This window comes from Ursus arctos, unplaced genomic scaffold (assembly GCF_023065955.2).
Source record: "Ursus arctos isolate Adak ecotype North America unplaced genomic scaffold, UrsArc2.0 scaffold_7, whole genome shotgun sequence".
Taxonomy (NCBI): domain Eukaryota; kingdom Metazoa; phylum Chordata; class Mammalia; order Carnivora; family Ursidae; genus Ursus; species Ursus arctos.
The window spans coordinates 62,979,971-62,994,343 of NW_026623089.1; the positions used below are offsets into that span (position 1 = coordinate 62,979,971).

At 43.1% G+C, this 14,373-nt stretch overlaps 1 protein-coding gene across 1 annotated transcript in view; it reads left to right on the forward strand.

The window, feature by feature from the left end:
• The window catches only part of CCDC6 (coiled-coil domain containing 6), a 107,011-nt gene that overhangs the window by 56,432 nt on the left and 36,206 nt on the right, over positions 1-14,373 (forward strand). Inside the window, exon 3 of the mRNA XM_026504260.4 lies at positions 11,109-11,237. Coding sequence (XP_026360045.1) covers positions 11,109-11,237 — 129 coding nt within the window. The remainder of the gene's footprint in view (positions 1-11,108; positions 11,238-14,373) is intronic.

The following is a 14,373-nucleotide window of genomic DNA, read 5'->3' on the forward strand; positions in this document are numbered from 1 at the left end:
TTTGCCTGAACTTAGCTTTGTTCTTTGTTTCTTTTCATGGAGCAAGGGGCTTATACATTGTGTTCCCGGTACATCTGCAAAGGGCTCCCGGGATGTTTTTAATGCATTTTAAATGATGCAGCCTCCAGAGGCCAAATTATGAGCCAGAATTTTCCTGTTTAGTAGCCTGCCAAAAATCTCTGTCCAACACAATTTGCATTATGATTAGAGAACACAATCAACTTGATGCAGTTGTTTAAAAAATCCTGGTGTTTCTTTGCAAGTGTGCGTATGTGTGTTGACATTAGGGCTAGATTGGATGTACCAGTATGGACTCCCAAAAAATGTAGGGGCAAGAGTAAAGGCTTTCAAGCTTCCCGTGCTGACTTCCTGGAAAAATGTGGGAAAACCCAGGTACAGGGAAAATAAAAGTAGATGGAAAATGAAACTAAAAATAATTAGATGAAGCTGGAGTAGAGCTTGCTTTATTCACCAGGGTAGGAGTAAGCATTGTTATTTCTAGTTGAGAAGATGAATGCTAGTAAAGGACTGTTGGCTCCGCTGTAGATAGCCTTTAGCCATCCCTGGAAACACTTTGAATGATTTTAAAACTTTGCAGTTACAAATGTTGCCATGTATTGCATTTCTTGGGTAGGTTCTCTTTCCATTTCAAAACTGTTTACAGTCCACCCAGTCAGTAATTCCCTTAAAATACAGAGCTATATCCTGCTGTTAACTACCTTTACTTTCCTTTTTTCATCTTTATTCATAAAGGTGTGGCCTTTTCTTTTAATTCACAGTAACATCTCAAGTTAGAATGAGTTATTTCTTTGGGCTGAACAGTCTCTAGTCCTCAGAAGAAGGAAGTGCTAGTTTTTACAAAATGGATTTTCAGTGCAGTAGGCCAACTCGGGGGCCGAAAGGATTTCTTTATCTTATTTGTGGAGCATCTTTTTTTTTTTTTTAATATTTTTTTATTATGTTATGTTAGTCACCATACAGTACATCCCTAGTTTTTGATGTAATGTTCCATGATTCATTGTTTGCGTATAACACCCAGTGCCCCATGCAATACGTGCCCTCCTTAATACCCATCACCAGCCTATCCCAAGCCCTCACCCCCCTCCCCTCCGAAGCCCTCAGTTTGTTTCCCAGAGTCCTCAGTCTCTCATGCTTCATTCCCCCTTCTGTTTACCCCCCTTCATTCTTCCCTTCCTTCTCCTACCGATCTCCCTGCTATTTCTTATGTTCCATGAATGAGTGAAACCATATGATAATTGTCTTTCTCTGCTTGACTTATTTCACTTAGCATAATCTGTGGAGCGTCTTTTAAAAATTTTCCTCCTAACCAGATTTCTCTAAAGGCATTAATGCTTGAAGCACCATGATGCTCTGGGGGGTACAGGAAACTCACACACAGCCCGTTAAGAGTTGATAAAAACAAACCAGTTGGGTGGATGGGAAGCCCGATGTTGTACTGGAGCCATGTGCTTCGAAGTGAGGGCTTGTCCTTGGTGTCGAGGATGCTGACAAGAAAGTAACATTTAAAAAATAATTTTCTGGAAAGACCTAGCTATTCCTTTGCAAAAGTTACATGTGCCTTCCCCGTTAGAGAACGACAGATGAGGTAATCCAGGCAAACCTCACCGAGGATAAATAAAAAGGTAGACAGAATGCTCGTACATTTTTTAAAAAAGCATGAAGAACTAACAAGATGGGGAGGGCCTACAGGCCTGTGCCCTGGGGAAGGTGGGAATTGAGGAGACTGCAGCTCCCAAGGGCTGCTTTTGTGCTGAGAGCATTTGCTTTTCCTTGTGGAACTGCTGAGAACCTGAGCTGTGCTTTGGTAACTGTGTGGAGCTGAGGTTACAGAAGTCGGAGCTCAGGGCTGCCAAAGATGGGGACCGTGAAAAAGGACCCTCACTTGAAGCTGGAATCACAAAGCGCTACATCCTCAGGATAAAAACAAACCAGTTCTGCAGCATTTGATCATGAAGAGATCGAGAGGCTTTTGTTTTGGATGAAGGTAGACCCAGGCTTCTGGTGCCTGGCAGAAGAAGGAATTTTCTGGAAGAACATACCATCCTCCTAGGCCACAAGTATCGCCTAAAATACAAGTACAAATACATAGCCCAGCACACAAGGAGAACCAGGCACATGGGGATAGGAGATTTCATGGATGTAAACAAGTAGAAACGAAAGAACAGAGTGGACTTCACAGATACTTTAGATATTGGACTTATCAGACATAGACGCCAAAGCAACCATGCTTACTGCATTCAAAGAAATAAAAAAACAAGCTTGAGATCTTTGATAGAGAACAGGAAACACATCACAACTTTTCTTGCAGACATTCAAAAGGAGAGTGAATAACTCATGAATAATTGTATATGGCAATCCATTTGGAATTTTAGATGAAATGGATAAATTCTTAGGAAAACATAACTGTCTACAACTGGATGAGGAGGAACTAGAAGACATGAGCTTTCTAATCATTGGAGAAATTGAATCTGAGAAACAGCCCTTCCTAGTGAAAGAATTGCAGGCTCAAATAGTTTCGCTGCGGGTTGTACCAGACGTTCAAGGATGAAACGCCGGTGATCCATGAACAACACGGGTTGGAGTGCCAACTTCTCCTCCCCATCCCCTACCCCATCCTCCAATCAGAATCTGTGTCTCACTTCTGGATCCTCTGAAACTTGACACTAATAGCCTGCTGTTGACTGGAGGCTTTTATGTGACCAATCACATAAACAGTCAATTAACACATTCGTATTATATACCATATTACAGTAAAGTAAGCTAGAGAAAAGAAGATGCTTATTGAGAAAATACATTTACAGTACTGTATTGTATTTATTGGGGGGGAAAAACCCTGCCTAGAAGTGGATTTCTGAGGGAAGAGCACTGAAGCCAGAGAAGACAGGAAAGTGCCAAGGCCTGCAGTGGGATCATGCTTGCTATGTGGGGGGCCCAGCAGAGAGGCCAGTGTGGTTGGAATGGAGTGGTGGAGGGAGAGGAGTAAGAGATGAGATCGGGGAGGTAATTGGTCTGGGGGTTTGGTGGCCAGCTTGCAGGTCACATAGAGCCTTCGAGCCACAGTCAGGAGCTTGGCTTTTACTCTGAGATGGGAGCCATGGAGGGCAGGAAAGGGGCTTGAACAAAGTAGTGAAATGATCTGGCTTTGATTGCTGTGTCAAGAGAGATTATGGAGTGGAGGCCAAGGAGGGAGCTAGGTGGTCTGTTAGAAGACTATTCCATAATCCACACCAAGAGATGGGGTGGGTCGTTCTAGGAAGTAGTAGTGAAGATGGGCACCATTGGATTCTGGGTGCGTTTTGAAGGAATATTCTATCAGGATTTAAGGATGGAGGGATGCCTGGGTGGCTCAGTCAGTTAGACGTCTGCCTTTGGCTCAGGTCATTATCCCAGGGTCCTGGGACTGAGCCCTGCATCAGGCTCCCTGCTCAGCAGAGAGTCTGCTTCTCCCTCTGCCTGCTGCTCCCCCTGCTTGTGCACACGCATGCTCTGTCTCTCTGACAAATAAATAAATAAAACCTTAAAAAAGATTTAAGGATGGATTAGAAGTGGGTGTGATTAAAAGATAGGATCAAGGAAGACTTTGAGATTTTTGGCTTCAATGACTGGAAGAATAGTTACCATCTTGTAAGATGAGAAAGGTAATAAGTTGAGTAGACTTGGAGTGAGAAGTTCAGAAGTTCAGTTGAGATGTCTTAGTCACCCCCCATGGAGATTACAGATAGGCCACAAGATGGAGATTCTCCCAACAGAGACATTTGGGAATGTTGTCATTAATTAATGCTTAGAGAAGAACAAAAATGTATCATTGGCAAGCATGTAAAGAGAATGCAAGGACAAGCCATGGGTGGGAAGAGATATTTGCAACCTTATATAATCAACACAAAACTACAAATTAGTAAGAAACATGGCGAGTCCCAAAGAAAAATGGGTAGAGACTTGAACAGACTGTTCACATAAGCAGGTAGCCAAATGAGCAGTAAACAAATGAACAAGTACACATTAGTAATCAAGAAAGGCAGAATAAGCCACGAGGTATTACTAGAGAAGTCAGAAGATGGACATGGTTGCAAACTGCTTTTAGAACGATTTGGCATTACCTAATGATACAGGAAATATCCCTGGTCCGTGACTCCACGCTTCCACTCCTGGGTACGTTCCGCAGGGTGTGCACATGTGCACCAGATGTCTAGGAGAATGTTCTTTGTGGCATTGTTCATCAGAGGAGAAAACCAGAAATGACCCAAATACCTTCTGTCCATAGAGTGGATAAATTGTGATGTGCTCATCAACAGGATATTCTAAGGCAATAAAAATACTGTTAGACTCAGTAACGTGGGTGAATGAAATCACAAGCTTATTTAGCAGAAGCTAGACAAAAGAAGAATGCAAAACCGAGCAAAACTAATGTTTAGAAATACCTAGGCAATAAAATTGTTCTTAAAGAAAATGCAAGGCATTCTTACCATAAGAATCAGGAGGGTGATGACCTCTGAGGGACGGAGGGCAGTGATCTGGAAGGGAGCTGGCAATGTTCTGTTTCTTTTTTTCTTTTTTCTTTTTTTTTTTTTAAAGATTTTATTTATTTGACAGACAGCCAGCGAGAGAGGGAACATAAGCAGGGGGAGTGGGAGAGGAAGAAGCAGGCTCCCAGCGGAGTAGGGAGCCCGATGCGGGGCTCGATCCCACGACCCTGGGATCACGCCCTGAGCCGAAGGCAAATGCTTAACGACTGAGCCACCCAGGCGCTCCGGCAATGTTCTGTTTCTTGATTTTGGTGCTGGTCACCTGAGCATACCATGTGTGTGATAATGGCACCCTTGATACTTACCTGGTTGTTTCGTTCATCCTGAGGCTTCATGGAGGGGAAACGGGCTAAAGGAAGTGAGACTTTTATCATCTCTCCAGTCAGTATTTGCACAGACAGGGTGTTTTCTGCATGGTCTGGAGTGGGATTCAGTATGTGCTGGTCCCTGCTGCTCGTGGAGCTTGCAGTCCTATAAGGGTGATCGAAGATGGAAAGCGGTGCTGGAGGGCAGCTGCACACATCCGGGGAAAGGACAAAGGCCGTGAAGGCAGAGACCTTGGTTTTAACCCTAGATTGACCCCTCATCAGCTGTGCGACTTTGGGCAGGTACTTGATCTCTCTAAGCTGTGGTCTTATCCATTGTAAAATGCAGATGATAGTATCACCCATTATGGCGGTAAAATGCTTGTTGCATGGTAACTAGAGCCTTGGAGTGTTCGCTGTTTTGGGAAGTAACTAACAGAATAGGAAACACACCATGACGAGACCTTAAAATGCACAGGAAGTACAGTGTGCTCCTCACAGCTTGAAGAAGGGGAGGAGGGCATGTGGGAAGGCGCTGTGGAAAATGTTTTCTGAGCTGTCCCCCACTTTCAGTAGGCTGGAGGGAGGGATTGAGGCAGGGGACCAGAGGGTGCAGCGTGATCAGGGTTGTGGGGGCCCAGGTACGCAGCTGCTTGTGTTATGGTGGCCCCACGTGACTAGCAGAGCTCGCAGTCTGTAAGCCCCTGGACCAGAGTGGTCCCCAGAAGTGTTTGCCCAGCATGATGGATTTCAGTTTTTTAAATTTGTGTTTTAGGAAAAGAGTGTTGAACTTTGCCTTTAACCACAGTTACAACCACTCCCTGTGCTGAGGCCCATCCCTTCTTTGCTAGATGTCTGGACCCTGAAGGCATTTAGGTTTGCAAACCTTAGGCAGAGTGTGAAATAGCATGAGGAAAGCATGGGAAACTTGCAGAGGGATTGGATCGTGGAAGGACTTGAATGTCACGCATTGACACGTTACACCTTGCAGGCAGTAGGGAGCCAGTGAAGGGTTTTGAGTGGAGTATTGAAGTCTTAGGCTTTGTCTGCCGGGATGACCTACACTGGATCTGGGGAGATCCATTAGGAGGCTTTGGCAGTGGCCCAGTGAAGAAGAATGAAAGGCTTGAACTAGATGGGGGCCACGAGCACAGGAAGAAGAGGGTGGTTTGACAGCTGTTATGGAGGCTGACTTGCTGCCAATTGGTAACTGATGAGATGTGAGGTGTTGATTGAGAATACTGGTACCAGTAACAGAAGGGGTTTGGAGGTGGGAATAAGTGTGGGCCCAAGAGGCATTTAGTGGTGATATAATGGATTTGAAGTGGGAGGCCGACTTTCTGCTCAGGCTGCTCAGTAGAGCAGTTGAAAAGTTGGTTCATAAAAGACTCAATGTTGTGAGATAGTTTTGAACTTTTTTTGCAAAGCTTATATGAATAACGTGATAATTCTTTTTGACAACCCAATGACTTAATGTAGTTACTGTCCTATGGGAGGGTCTCTGCTTGGTCCAGGTGCAGGTAGTTCTAGTGCTTGGTGGTTGTCAGTAAACCAAGGCTGTCGGTTGCAGGACTGAGTGGTAAATACACAGAAATATTAGCGTGGACTAGTGAGAACCGAGGTGGGAACATCTCGGGCTTATTCCGAAGTTGCATGAAAAGCTGGGTCCTGGCTGGTGGCTGAAAGGCTTGCCTCACTTGGCACTGGCTGGATCGACAACAAACCCAGACTTGCACACACACGTCGCCCAGGCTGGAATTTGGCAAACCTGCCGCACGCTGGGTGGGAGGCCGGGCTCAGCAGCCAGCCTACATGCGCACCTGTGGTGGTTCTCGCAGGTGAACGGTTTTCAGTGTCTCCACCTGCTAGAGAGAGTGATTCAGTGACGAGTTCTTGAATCTCTTATGTAAGAGGCTTGGTTCACAGAAGTGACTCCAGAAAGCCTTTGTAAATTATAAAAAAGATGGCAATTACAAGTGATTGAATGATGCTTAAGCCTAGCCTGTTTTAGATCAAAATAATGTTATGCTTGTATTTTGTCTTGGGCTGGAAGTTTACTTTTGGGCTCAGTATATAATGAGTGGATACAGTAACAAAATACTCAAGTTTTAGTACTTAGAATTGTATAGGTTTACAGTGTGTGTCTTTGCTTATGGTTTCCTCAGTTATGTTGATTTTTTTTTTTTTAATGCTGAATCCTAAGGAGCAAACCTTTATTCATATAACCCTGATTTCATCAAAAATGTGCTACCGGTGGATCATCTGTTATATAACATAATTTTCACTCTACAGGGGCTTCTTGGTTAATGTTAATAATATATAGCACAGGTAGGAGTTATAAAGCTCTATGTTTCATAATCTTTGTGATCGACTTTGTAAAGTGTATTTATAGAAAATTCTGATTAAAAAATTTTAATCTACCTAAGCATTTTGCTTTAGATATATTTAAGGTGAACACATCAGTTTATTTCAAACACATTAATAGAATGTGCTTGACTATTTACTTTTTGGTTTGAATGTTTTTTTGTTGTTGTTGTAGTTCAGGATCACAGACCTTCCTGGAAGATTTAAAATTGCTCATATAGGGGGCCTGGGTGGGTCAGTCGGTTAAGCATCGGTCTTTGGCTCAGGTCATGATCCCAGATTCCTGGGATTGAGCCCTGCGTCAGGCTCCCTGCTCAGCGGGGATCCTGCTTCTCCCTCTCCCTCTGCTGCTCTGCCTGCTTGTGCTCTCTCTCTCTCTCTCTGGCAAATAAATAAAATCTTTTAAAAAAATAAAATTGCTCATAAAGTGTTAAGACCTTTGATTAGAAATTTAAAATCCTGCCTTGAATTTTGTGCCCACTTTGAAGATGCCACTGAAACTGGAGTTTGTTTGTTTCTTTCTTTTTTTTTTTTTTTTTTTTTAAGATTTTATCTCTTTATTTGTCAGAGAGAGACAGAGAGAGAGCACAAGCAGGGGAGCGGCAAACTGAGGGAAGAAGCAGGCTCCCTCCAAGGAGCCCCATGCGGGGCTCAATCCCAGGACCCTGGGATCATGACCTGAGCCAAAGGCAGACGCTTAACCGCCTGAGCCACCTAGGCGCCCCTGGAGTTTATTTCTGATAGCTGCTCTTGTGTCCGCCTAAGCCAGGCTCCCTTTAGGGTTTTTGTTTGTGGTGTCATGAGCTATGGCTTTAACACAGGCGGGTGGATTCAGGATGTCGGGTCAAGCCCCATAGGGGCTGAATGGCTTGAATTTACATGGTATCTGTTTAAAACAGTTTCTGAATTTTCCTCCGGTAAGCTCTGTGGTTGTTAGTTTCTCAAGATCCCTTCCTTGCTCTGCCACCGCCCTCTTGCTCACCTTAATTCTCTCATGATTTGAAGCGGGGGGGGGGGGGGTCTGTATTTCTCTCTGTTTCTCTTTGTATTGGTGGTTTCTTTGTTGCAAGGAAGAACACTGTTTTCTGCTTTAGTGTTCTGTTCAGAAACTCCATGCTCTGCTCCGAAATTGCCCGTCACCTGAGAGATGGCAGAACAAAGCAGGCAGCAAAGCTGTTTGTTCCAGCTCTTTTGGGGATGATGAACATTGTGAATCTTTGGCAAACAGATCTCAGGATGCCTTGATCTTTTCCAAATGGGTTAGTGTAACCCAGGGACCTTACTTGAGTTATGGTAACAACAGCTTTACCATCAAATTCTCCTTAGGGTATAGCTCTTGAGAGGAAAAAGCCTCTTAAAATTGAGAGCTTTTATGGCTTTTGTTACTAGTTTAATATGTATTCTTAAAGGAGATACCTAATTAGATATTGCAATATAGACCATCTGTCTAAATAGGAATATTTTTCTGTAAGCCAATGACAGCCTTACCTTTTCTCAGATTAACATCCTGTGACAAATGTGGCTTCGGGGGCCAGACATTTTTCAATGTTAGATCGCATCCTTTATTGTTTTAATTTACCTCAGGGCAGAAGAATAATGCTTAAAAAAAAAAAAAGGCAGGGGTGTTCTTTCAAATCAACATGGCAGCAATTGAAAACATATTGGAGGAAAACAACTAATATAAAAAAAGACTTTGCAAAGGGTTTAAAGGTTTTAAGACTGAAGTTCATTTTTCTAAGACCAATAGATATCATTTAAGCTTAGTGTCCATGAACTGTTTTAGGGCAAGTGTAATATCTCCACTAGAGATGTCACCTGTGTCTAAGGTAGGACCTACACGTAGAAGACACACAGGTAATGTTTATAGAATCAACATGTTAGGTGGAGATGTGCACGCTTTGCTGTTTTTTCCTCATAAGTTATATTTGTCCCATCGGGGTCTTTTGTGTCGAAAGTGCCGGGAGCTCTTCTTGTTCTCTGTCCATTTCTCTTATTTGTTTTCATTACTGCTTGATCTTGCAGAACCTGAGTTTTAAAGAGCGAGCTAAAAATAGACTTGTCACTGTAAGCACCTCCTCGTATCTGCTTTTTTTCCGGGTCCCTGCAAGGTTGACCAGCTTTTCTTGGAGTTGCACATCCAATGCAGTCGGACGAAAACCGGCATCTGTTTAGTCAACGTTTCCAGTGGTAGAAAACTATGTCAAATTTTAAACTTTTTTTTTTTTTTTTTTTTTTTTAAACCAAGCACACGCTTGCTTACAGAGCAGTGGCAGTTGTGTCCAGTGTGGAGAGGGTTCAGTGCAGCCGTGTGGCAGTGGCTCAGGCCGGCTCATCCTGCCATCTGCGGGGCTTACACAGAGACATCGCGTCCTCCAGGCGAGCACGTGTGGCTTACTGGTTTCTGTGTTTGATCGTGTGACTTTTTAAATGCCAAGAAGGCACTGGACACTGGAGGAGTCTGAAGTCGATTCCTCTTAGGTTTGTTCAGGATCCAGTGAGAGAATGCTGGCTTGGGGTTCGGAGCAGGATGTGGGTCCCAGACTCTGTCACCTTCCAGCTGAATTATCTTGGTCACCTCTTTTGTCACCTATAAAATGGGGGTGACCATGCCTGCCTAATGCATCTGAGAACCTTGTACACAGTGCTGCCTGAAGAAATGGTTTTGAAGGTAAAATTAGGGAGCAGTGTCCTCTTAGATCCATACGTAAAACTGTGTGTGTTTCATTGTTTTTAATGGCTTTTTTTTTTTTTAAAGATTTTATTTATTTATTCGACAGAGAGAGAGAGACAGCCAGTGAGAGAGGGAACACAAGCAGGGGGAGTGGGAGAGGAAGAAGCAGGCTCATAGAGGAAGAGCCTGACGTGGGGCTCGATCCCAGAACTCTGGGATCATGCCCTGAGCCGAAGGCAGACGCTTAACCGCTGTGCCACCCAGGCGCCCCGTGCCACCCAGGCGCCCCTTTAATGGCTTTTACTTACTCTCCCCTTGATTTTGAAAATATTGGACCCTGTTGCCATCATTCTATCCAATCCCCCCTGTGGATCAACACAACCTCCCAGTTGAGAAGGTTAGAAATGATGCATAGTTCTTAATGAGAACCCCGGCGCTCATATGTCTGATGGATTTCCTTTATTCCCGTTTGGTTTTGATGGTTGGAGTACATTTTTAAAAAACTTTTCAATGACACCATAACTTTATCTTTTAATTGCATAAATAAGGGGCCTCCCCCCTTGTTTTTTAGGAAAGATGTAGGAGGTGTGATGTATGTTCTCACTGTAGAAAGATAATTAATTGTACTGATTTTTGCCAAAGGATGCTTATTAGTATATTGGGAAATAGCTTTCAGAATAATTTACTAAGAATGCTGTGTGACTGTGACATCTTTACACACATATAAATCTGATTAAACTAATTCATTTAATAAAAACTGACTGTAAAATTTCTATTTTTAATTTTTATCATGGTATAAAATTTGGAAAGTACCTAAGGGTGTGTGTGTGTGTGTGTGTGTGTGTGTGTGTGTGTATTGAAAAGCAACTTTCCTTCCTTCCTTCATTCCTTAGCCTCCCAATTCCTCCCTGTAGAGGCAATCACTTACATGTTTTAAAAACAGGAATCTGGGCTTCTGCATGGCCTGATGGCCAAGTGTCTCTGCCTTGTCATTTTCAGCCTCTTGGCTCAGGCCAGGTGCCTCGGTACGGGCGCTATAACTTTGGTTGTAAGTTAGAGGACCCCGGGTGCAGGTTCCTCATGGATGTACACCTGGGTATCGGCAGACGAGGCTCGTAACTTCTGTGATGATACCTCTTACGCAGTGTAACCAGCTTTTGGAGCCCGTGTTTCTCTGGCTTTGAATGTCTTGATTTTCACGTCTGTGTTTCTCCCATTTTCCAGTTGCAGCATGAGAAAGCTGAACTGGAACAGCATCTCGAACAGGAGCAGGAATTCCAGGTCAACAAACTGATGAAGAAAATTAAAAAACTGGAGAATGATACCATTTCTAAGCAGCTTACATTAGAACAGGTAAGAATCTATAGTTCTCTCCGTATACTTTTTTCTCCTTATCAACGTGTTCTTTCAGGTCTTCAGATACCCTGAGGAATGTAAGTGAAAAATATTTTTCAGCTGTTTCTTCCCACAGTGGAGACTTCATTTCTGAAGTCAGCATTGGCAGAGCTGCTTAGCACCTGCTCGCGCTCGCTCGCTCTCTCTCTCACACACTTTTTCTTTAACCGCAATTAATAAAGTTTCTGGAGAGATGTTGTGATGTACTGATTTATAGGCAGGAAATGTTAGGTTCCTTTTACCGAGGGGAAAACAATGTGTTTTTAACCACAGGATAGTTTCTGTGAAGGTTCCTGAGACGGCGTTGCTGTGGAACTAAAATTTTTCTTTCAGGGGTTCTTCAGAACAAACGGTTCGCATTTTTCTTCTTTGAATTATTAGCAATATTATTAGCAATTATTAGCTGTATTATTTGAACCCTATCTTTTCCCAGCTCGATTTGTTGATACAGATATGGAGTCGTAGACTTGGTTGTTTATCCTGGTTCAGCCACTAGCTAGTTGTATGACCTTGCATTGACTTCATTCACTTCTCTGGGCCCAAGTTTTCCATTTGTAAACAGAGAAGGACAAGCTAAAATCAGGCACGGCAACCTTAAGGAAGTACAAAAGGTGGAAAATATTAGTGTACAGTCCCTTTGTCCATTGCCCTTGGCAGACGTTGGTATTTGAGCCCGGGCCTTGCCTGAGGAGTCCAGACGGGTCTGTACGCTCTTCGACAATCGACACACAGAGCTAAGAGCAGCCACCATCAGCCCACCCAAGTCAGTATGTCGGACGGAAGTACTTGCTATCCCTAGCCTAGGTGCTCCCCGATGCTGTTCCCCCAAGCTAGTGTCCTGAGATTTTACTTTCCCTTAGATAAATTATGAGAAGCTGACCGTAGTGTCCTGCAATCTAGTTTCCATGTAAAATTCAGTGTATTGATGAAGCTCTTTGTAATTTCAACCCTGATTGCCAATTCGATGGTTTGGCTAAGCCGTTCATGCAAAGTTGTCTGATTTATCCCAACTTTAGGGTCTTTTTGTGCGTCTCAGTTCATGCTGACTCGTTCTGAAATCACCCCCAGGGTTGCTGTAGTTTCGTTATTATCCCTGAAATGAAATGGTGACAGGAATGTCAGCTTTGAGAGGAAGTCACGGTTGGCTTTAATCTACCTGACTTGTGTTTTCCGTGTTATTCTTGAATCTCCCTATATCAAAGGGAGGAATGTCACTGAATTTTCTAAGACTATGAATAATGGTCCTAAAACATTTCTCTATCCCGTCCAGGTAAAAGAAAAAAAGGTCCGTTTTCAAAGGTTGGTTATTTTATACATATTCAGAGTAATCTAAACTTAACCATTTGTCTTCGGAATTCAGATGCAATATCTAAATTTAGAAAATGCTTACCACACACAGTTTAAAAACTTTTATTCCAAAGTTCACCTGTTTAATTCCTAAGATAGGTAATAACCCAGTTCCGTTCAAGTTAACGCTTTGAAGGTTCTTGCTTAAGTCCCTGACGCGCCCAGTACGCGTCACTGGTACTTCCTAATCAAGAGCTAACCAAGTGACCAAGTGAAGTTCTCACAGAGGTGGGTGTTGTGAGAACTTCACTTGGGCATGGCCTTCATGGTGGTGGCTGTCCGGAATTGAAACAGCTCCTCTCTTGCATTTGTTCAGGAGCTCCTCAGGAGACTTTGGGACTGGGGCTGTGACCCTCAGGGTTTAGATGTGGCCACAAGGTGGAGGTAGTGGCCTGGCGTCCGAGAGAGGACCATCTGAACTTAAGAGTCCATGGGGGAGGAAGAATGGATTGCTGCACCGTCTTAAGACTCTTTGGGGACTTTAGTAACTGAAACCCTTTTATCTGATGTCTAAGGCATATATTCTCACCAAGTCAATGACACAGTGCACTTTTCAGGGTTATTTCAGACCTCAATAATAAAGAAATTGGGTTCCACAATGGACTGTATGCACCGCAAAGCCCTATCCCGGAAATAAACCTCAGATCTGGGATCTCAAGTTCCCATTTTAATTAAGATGGAAAAATTTAACATCATCATGAAACCCCCCCCCCCCTTTGTTGTGGTTATGTCCAGGATAATTAAATGTTGGGAATCTTATTCTGTATTTTGTTTAGCTATAAATAATTTTAGTCAGTCCTTTGGGGGAATGTTTTTTTTTTCCTCCAGTAGAAATAAATCTCTTCTGTGCTTCCATGAATGTGAGCTGATCCTCGCTTGTGATTATCCTCCATGTGATACACCCTAGGTCACAGTCTGCACTGCAGAAGATACCCTGTACTCTAGGTCATTATCAAGAGCAAAGGCATGTACTACATTGTGCATTCTAATGATTTGTATGGAGTACACGCCTTTGCTCATCTCTCTGACAATAAGCCTATTTTTTAAACTGTAAGCTACTTGAAGGCAGTTACCCCATGTGTCTTATGGTCTACCACTGCTTTGTTGGAAGAGTTTATGTGTAGATTTGGCCAGGTAACTGGAAAGTAGTCATTTGTGTTTCGGAAGGTGGTACAGTGTAGTTAGTGTTCAGGGCCTGGGCACTCTCTGGTTCCTCTGCTTGATACCCTAGGTCACTGTTTTTTTCTGGTGGCGGTGGTAGCAGCTTTATTGAGAGAAATTCACATACCATAAAAATCTTCCACTTAAAATGTGCAATTTATTGGTTCTTAGTCTATTCAGAGTTGTGTCACCTTAACCACGATCGATTTTAGAGCATTTTCATCCCCTCAAAAAGAAACCCTGCACCCTTCAGCTGTCATTCTGCATTTCCCATTCCCCTAAAGCGGCCACCACTCTACTTCCTTTCTGCATTTGCCCATTCTGGATTCTTCATACAAATGGGATTATATAGTATGTCCTCTTTTGTGAATGGCTTCTTTCACTTAGTATGAGGTTTTTATCTATGTTGTAGCATGTAACGGTACTTGACTCCTTTTCCCAACCGAATAATGTTTCACTGCATGAATATATCATATTTTGTGTATCCATTCATCATTTGGTGGACATTTGAGTTGTTTCAACCTTTTGGTTATTGTGAATCTTCGTGTACAATTTTTTTAAAAGATTTTATTTATTTATTTAGAGA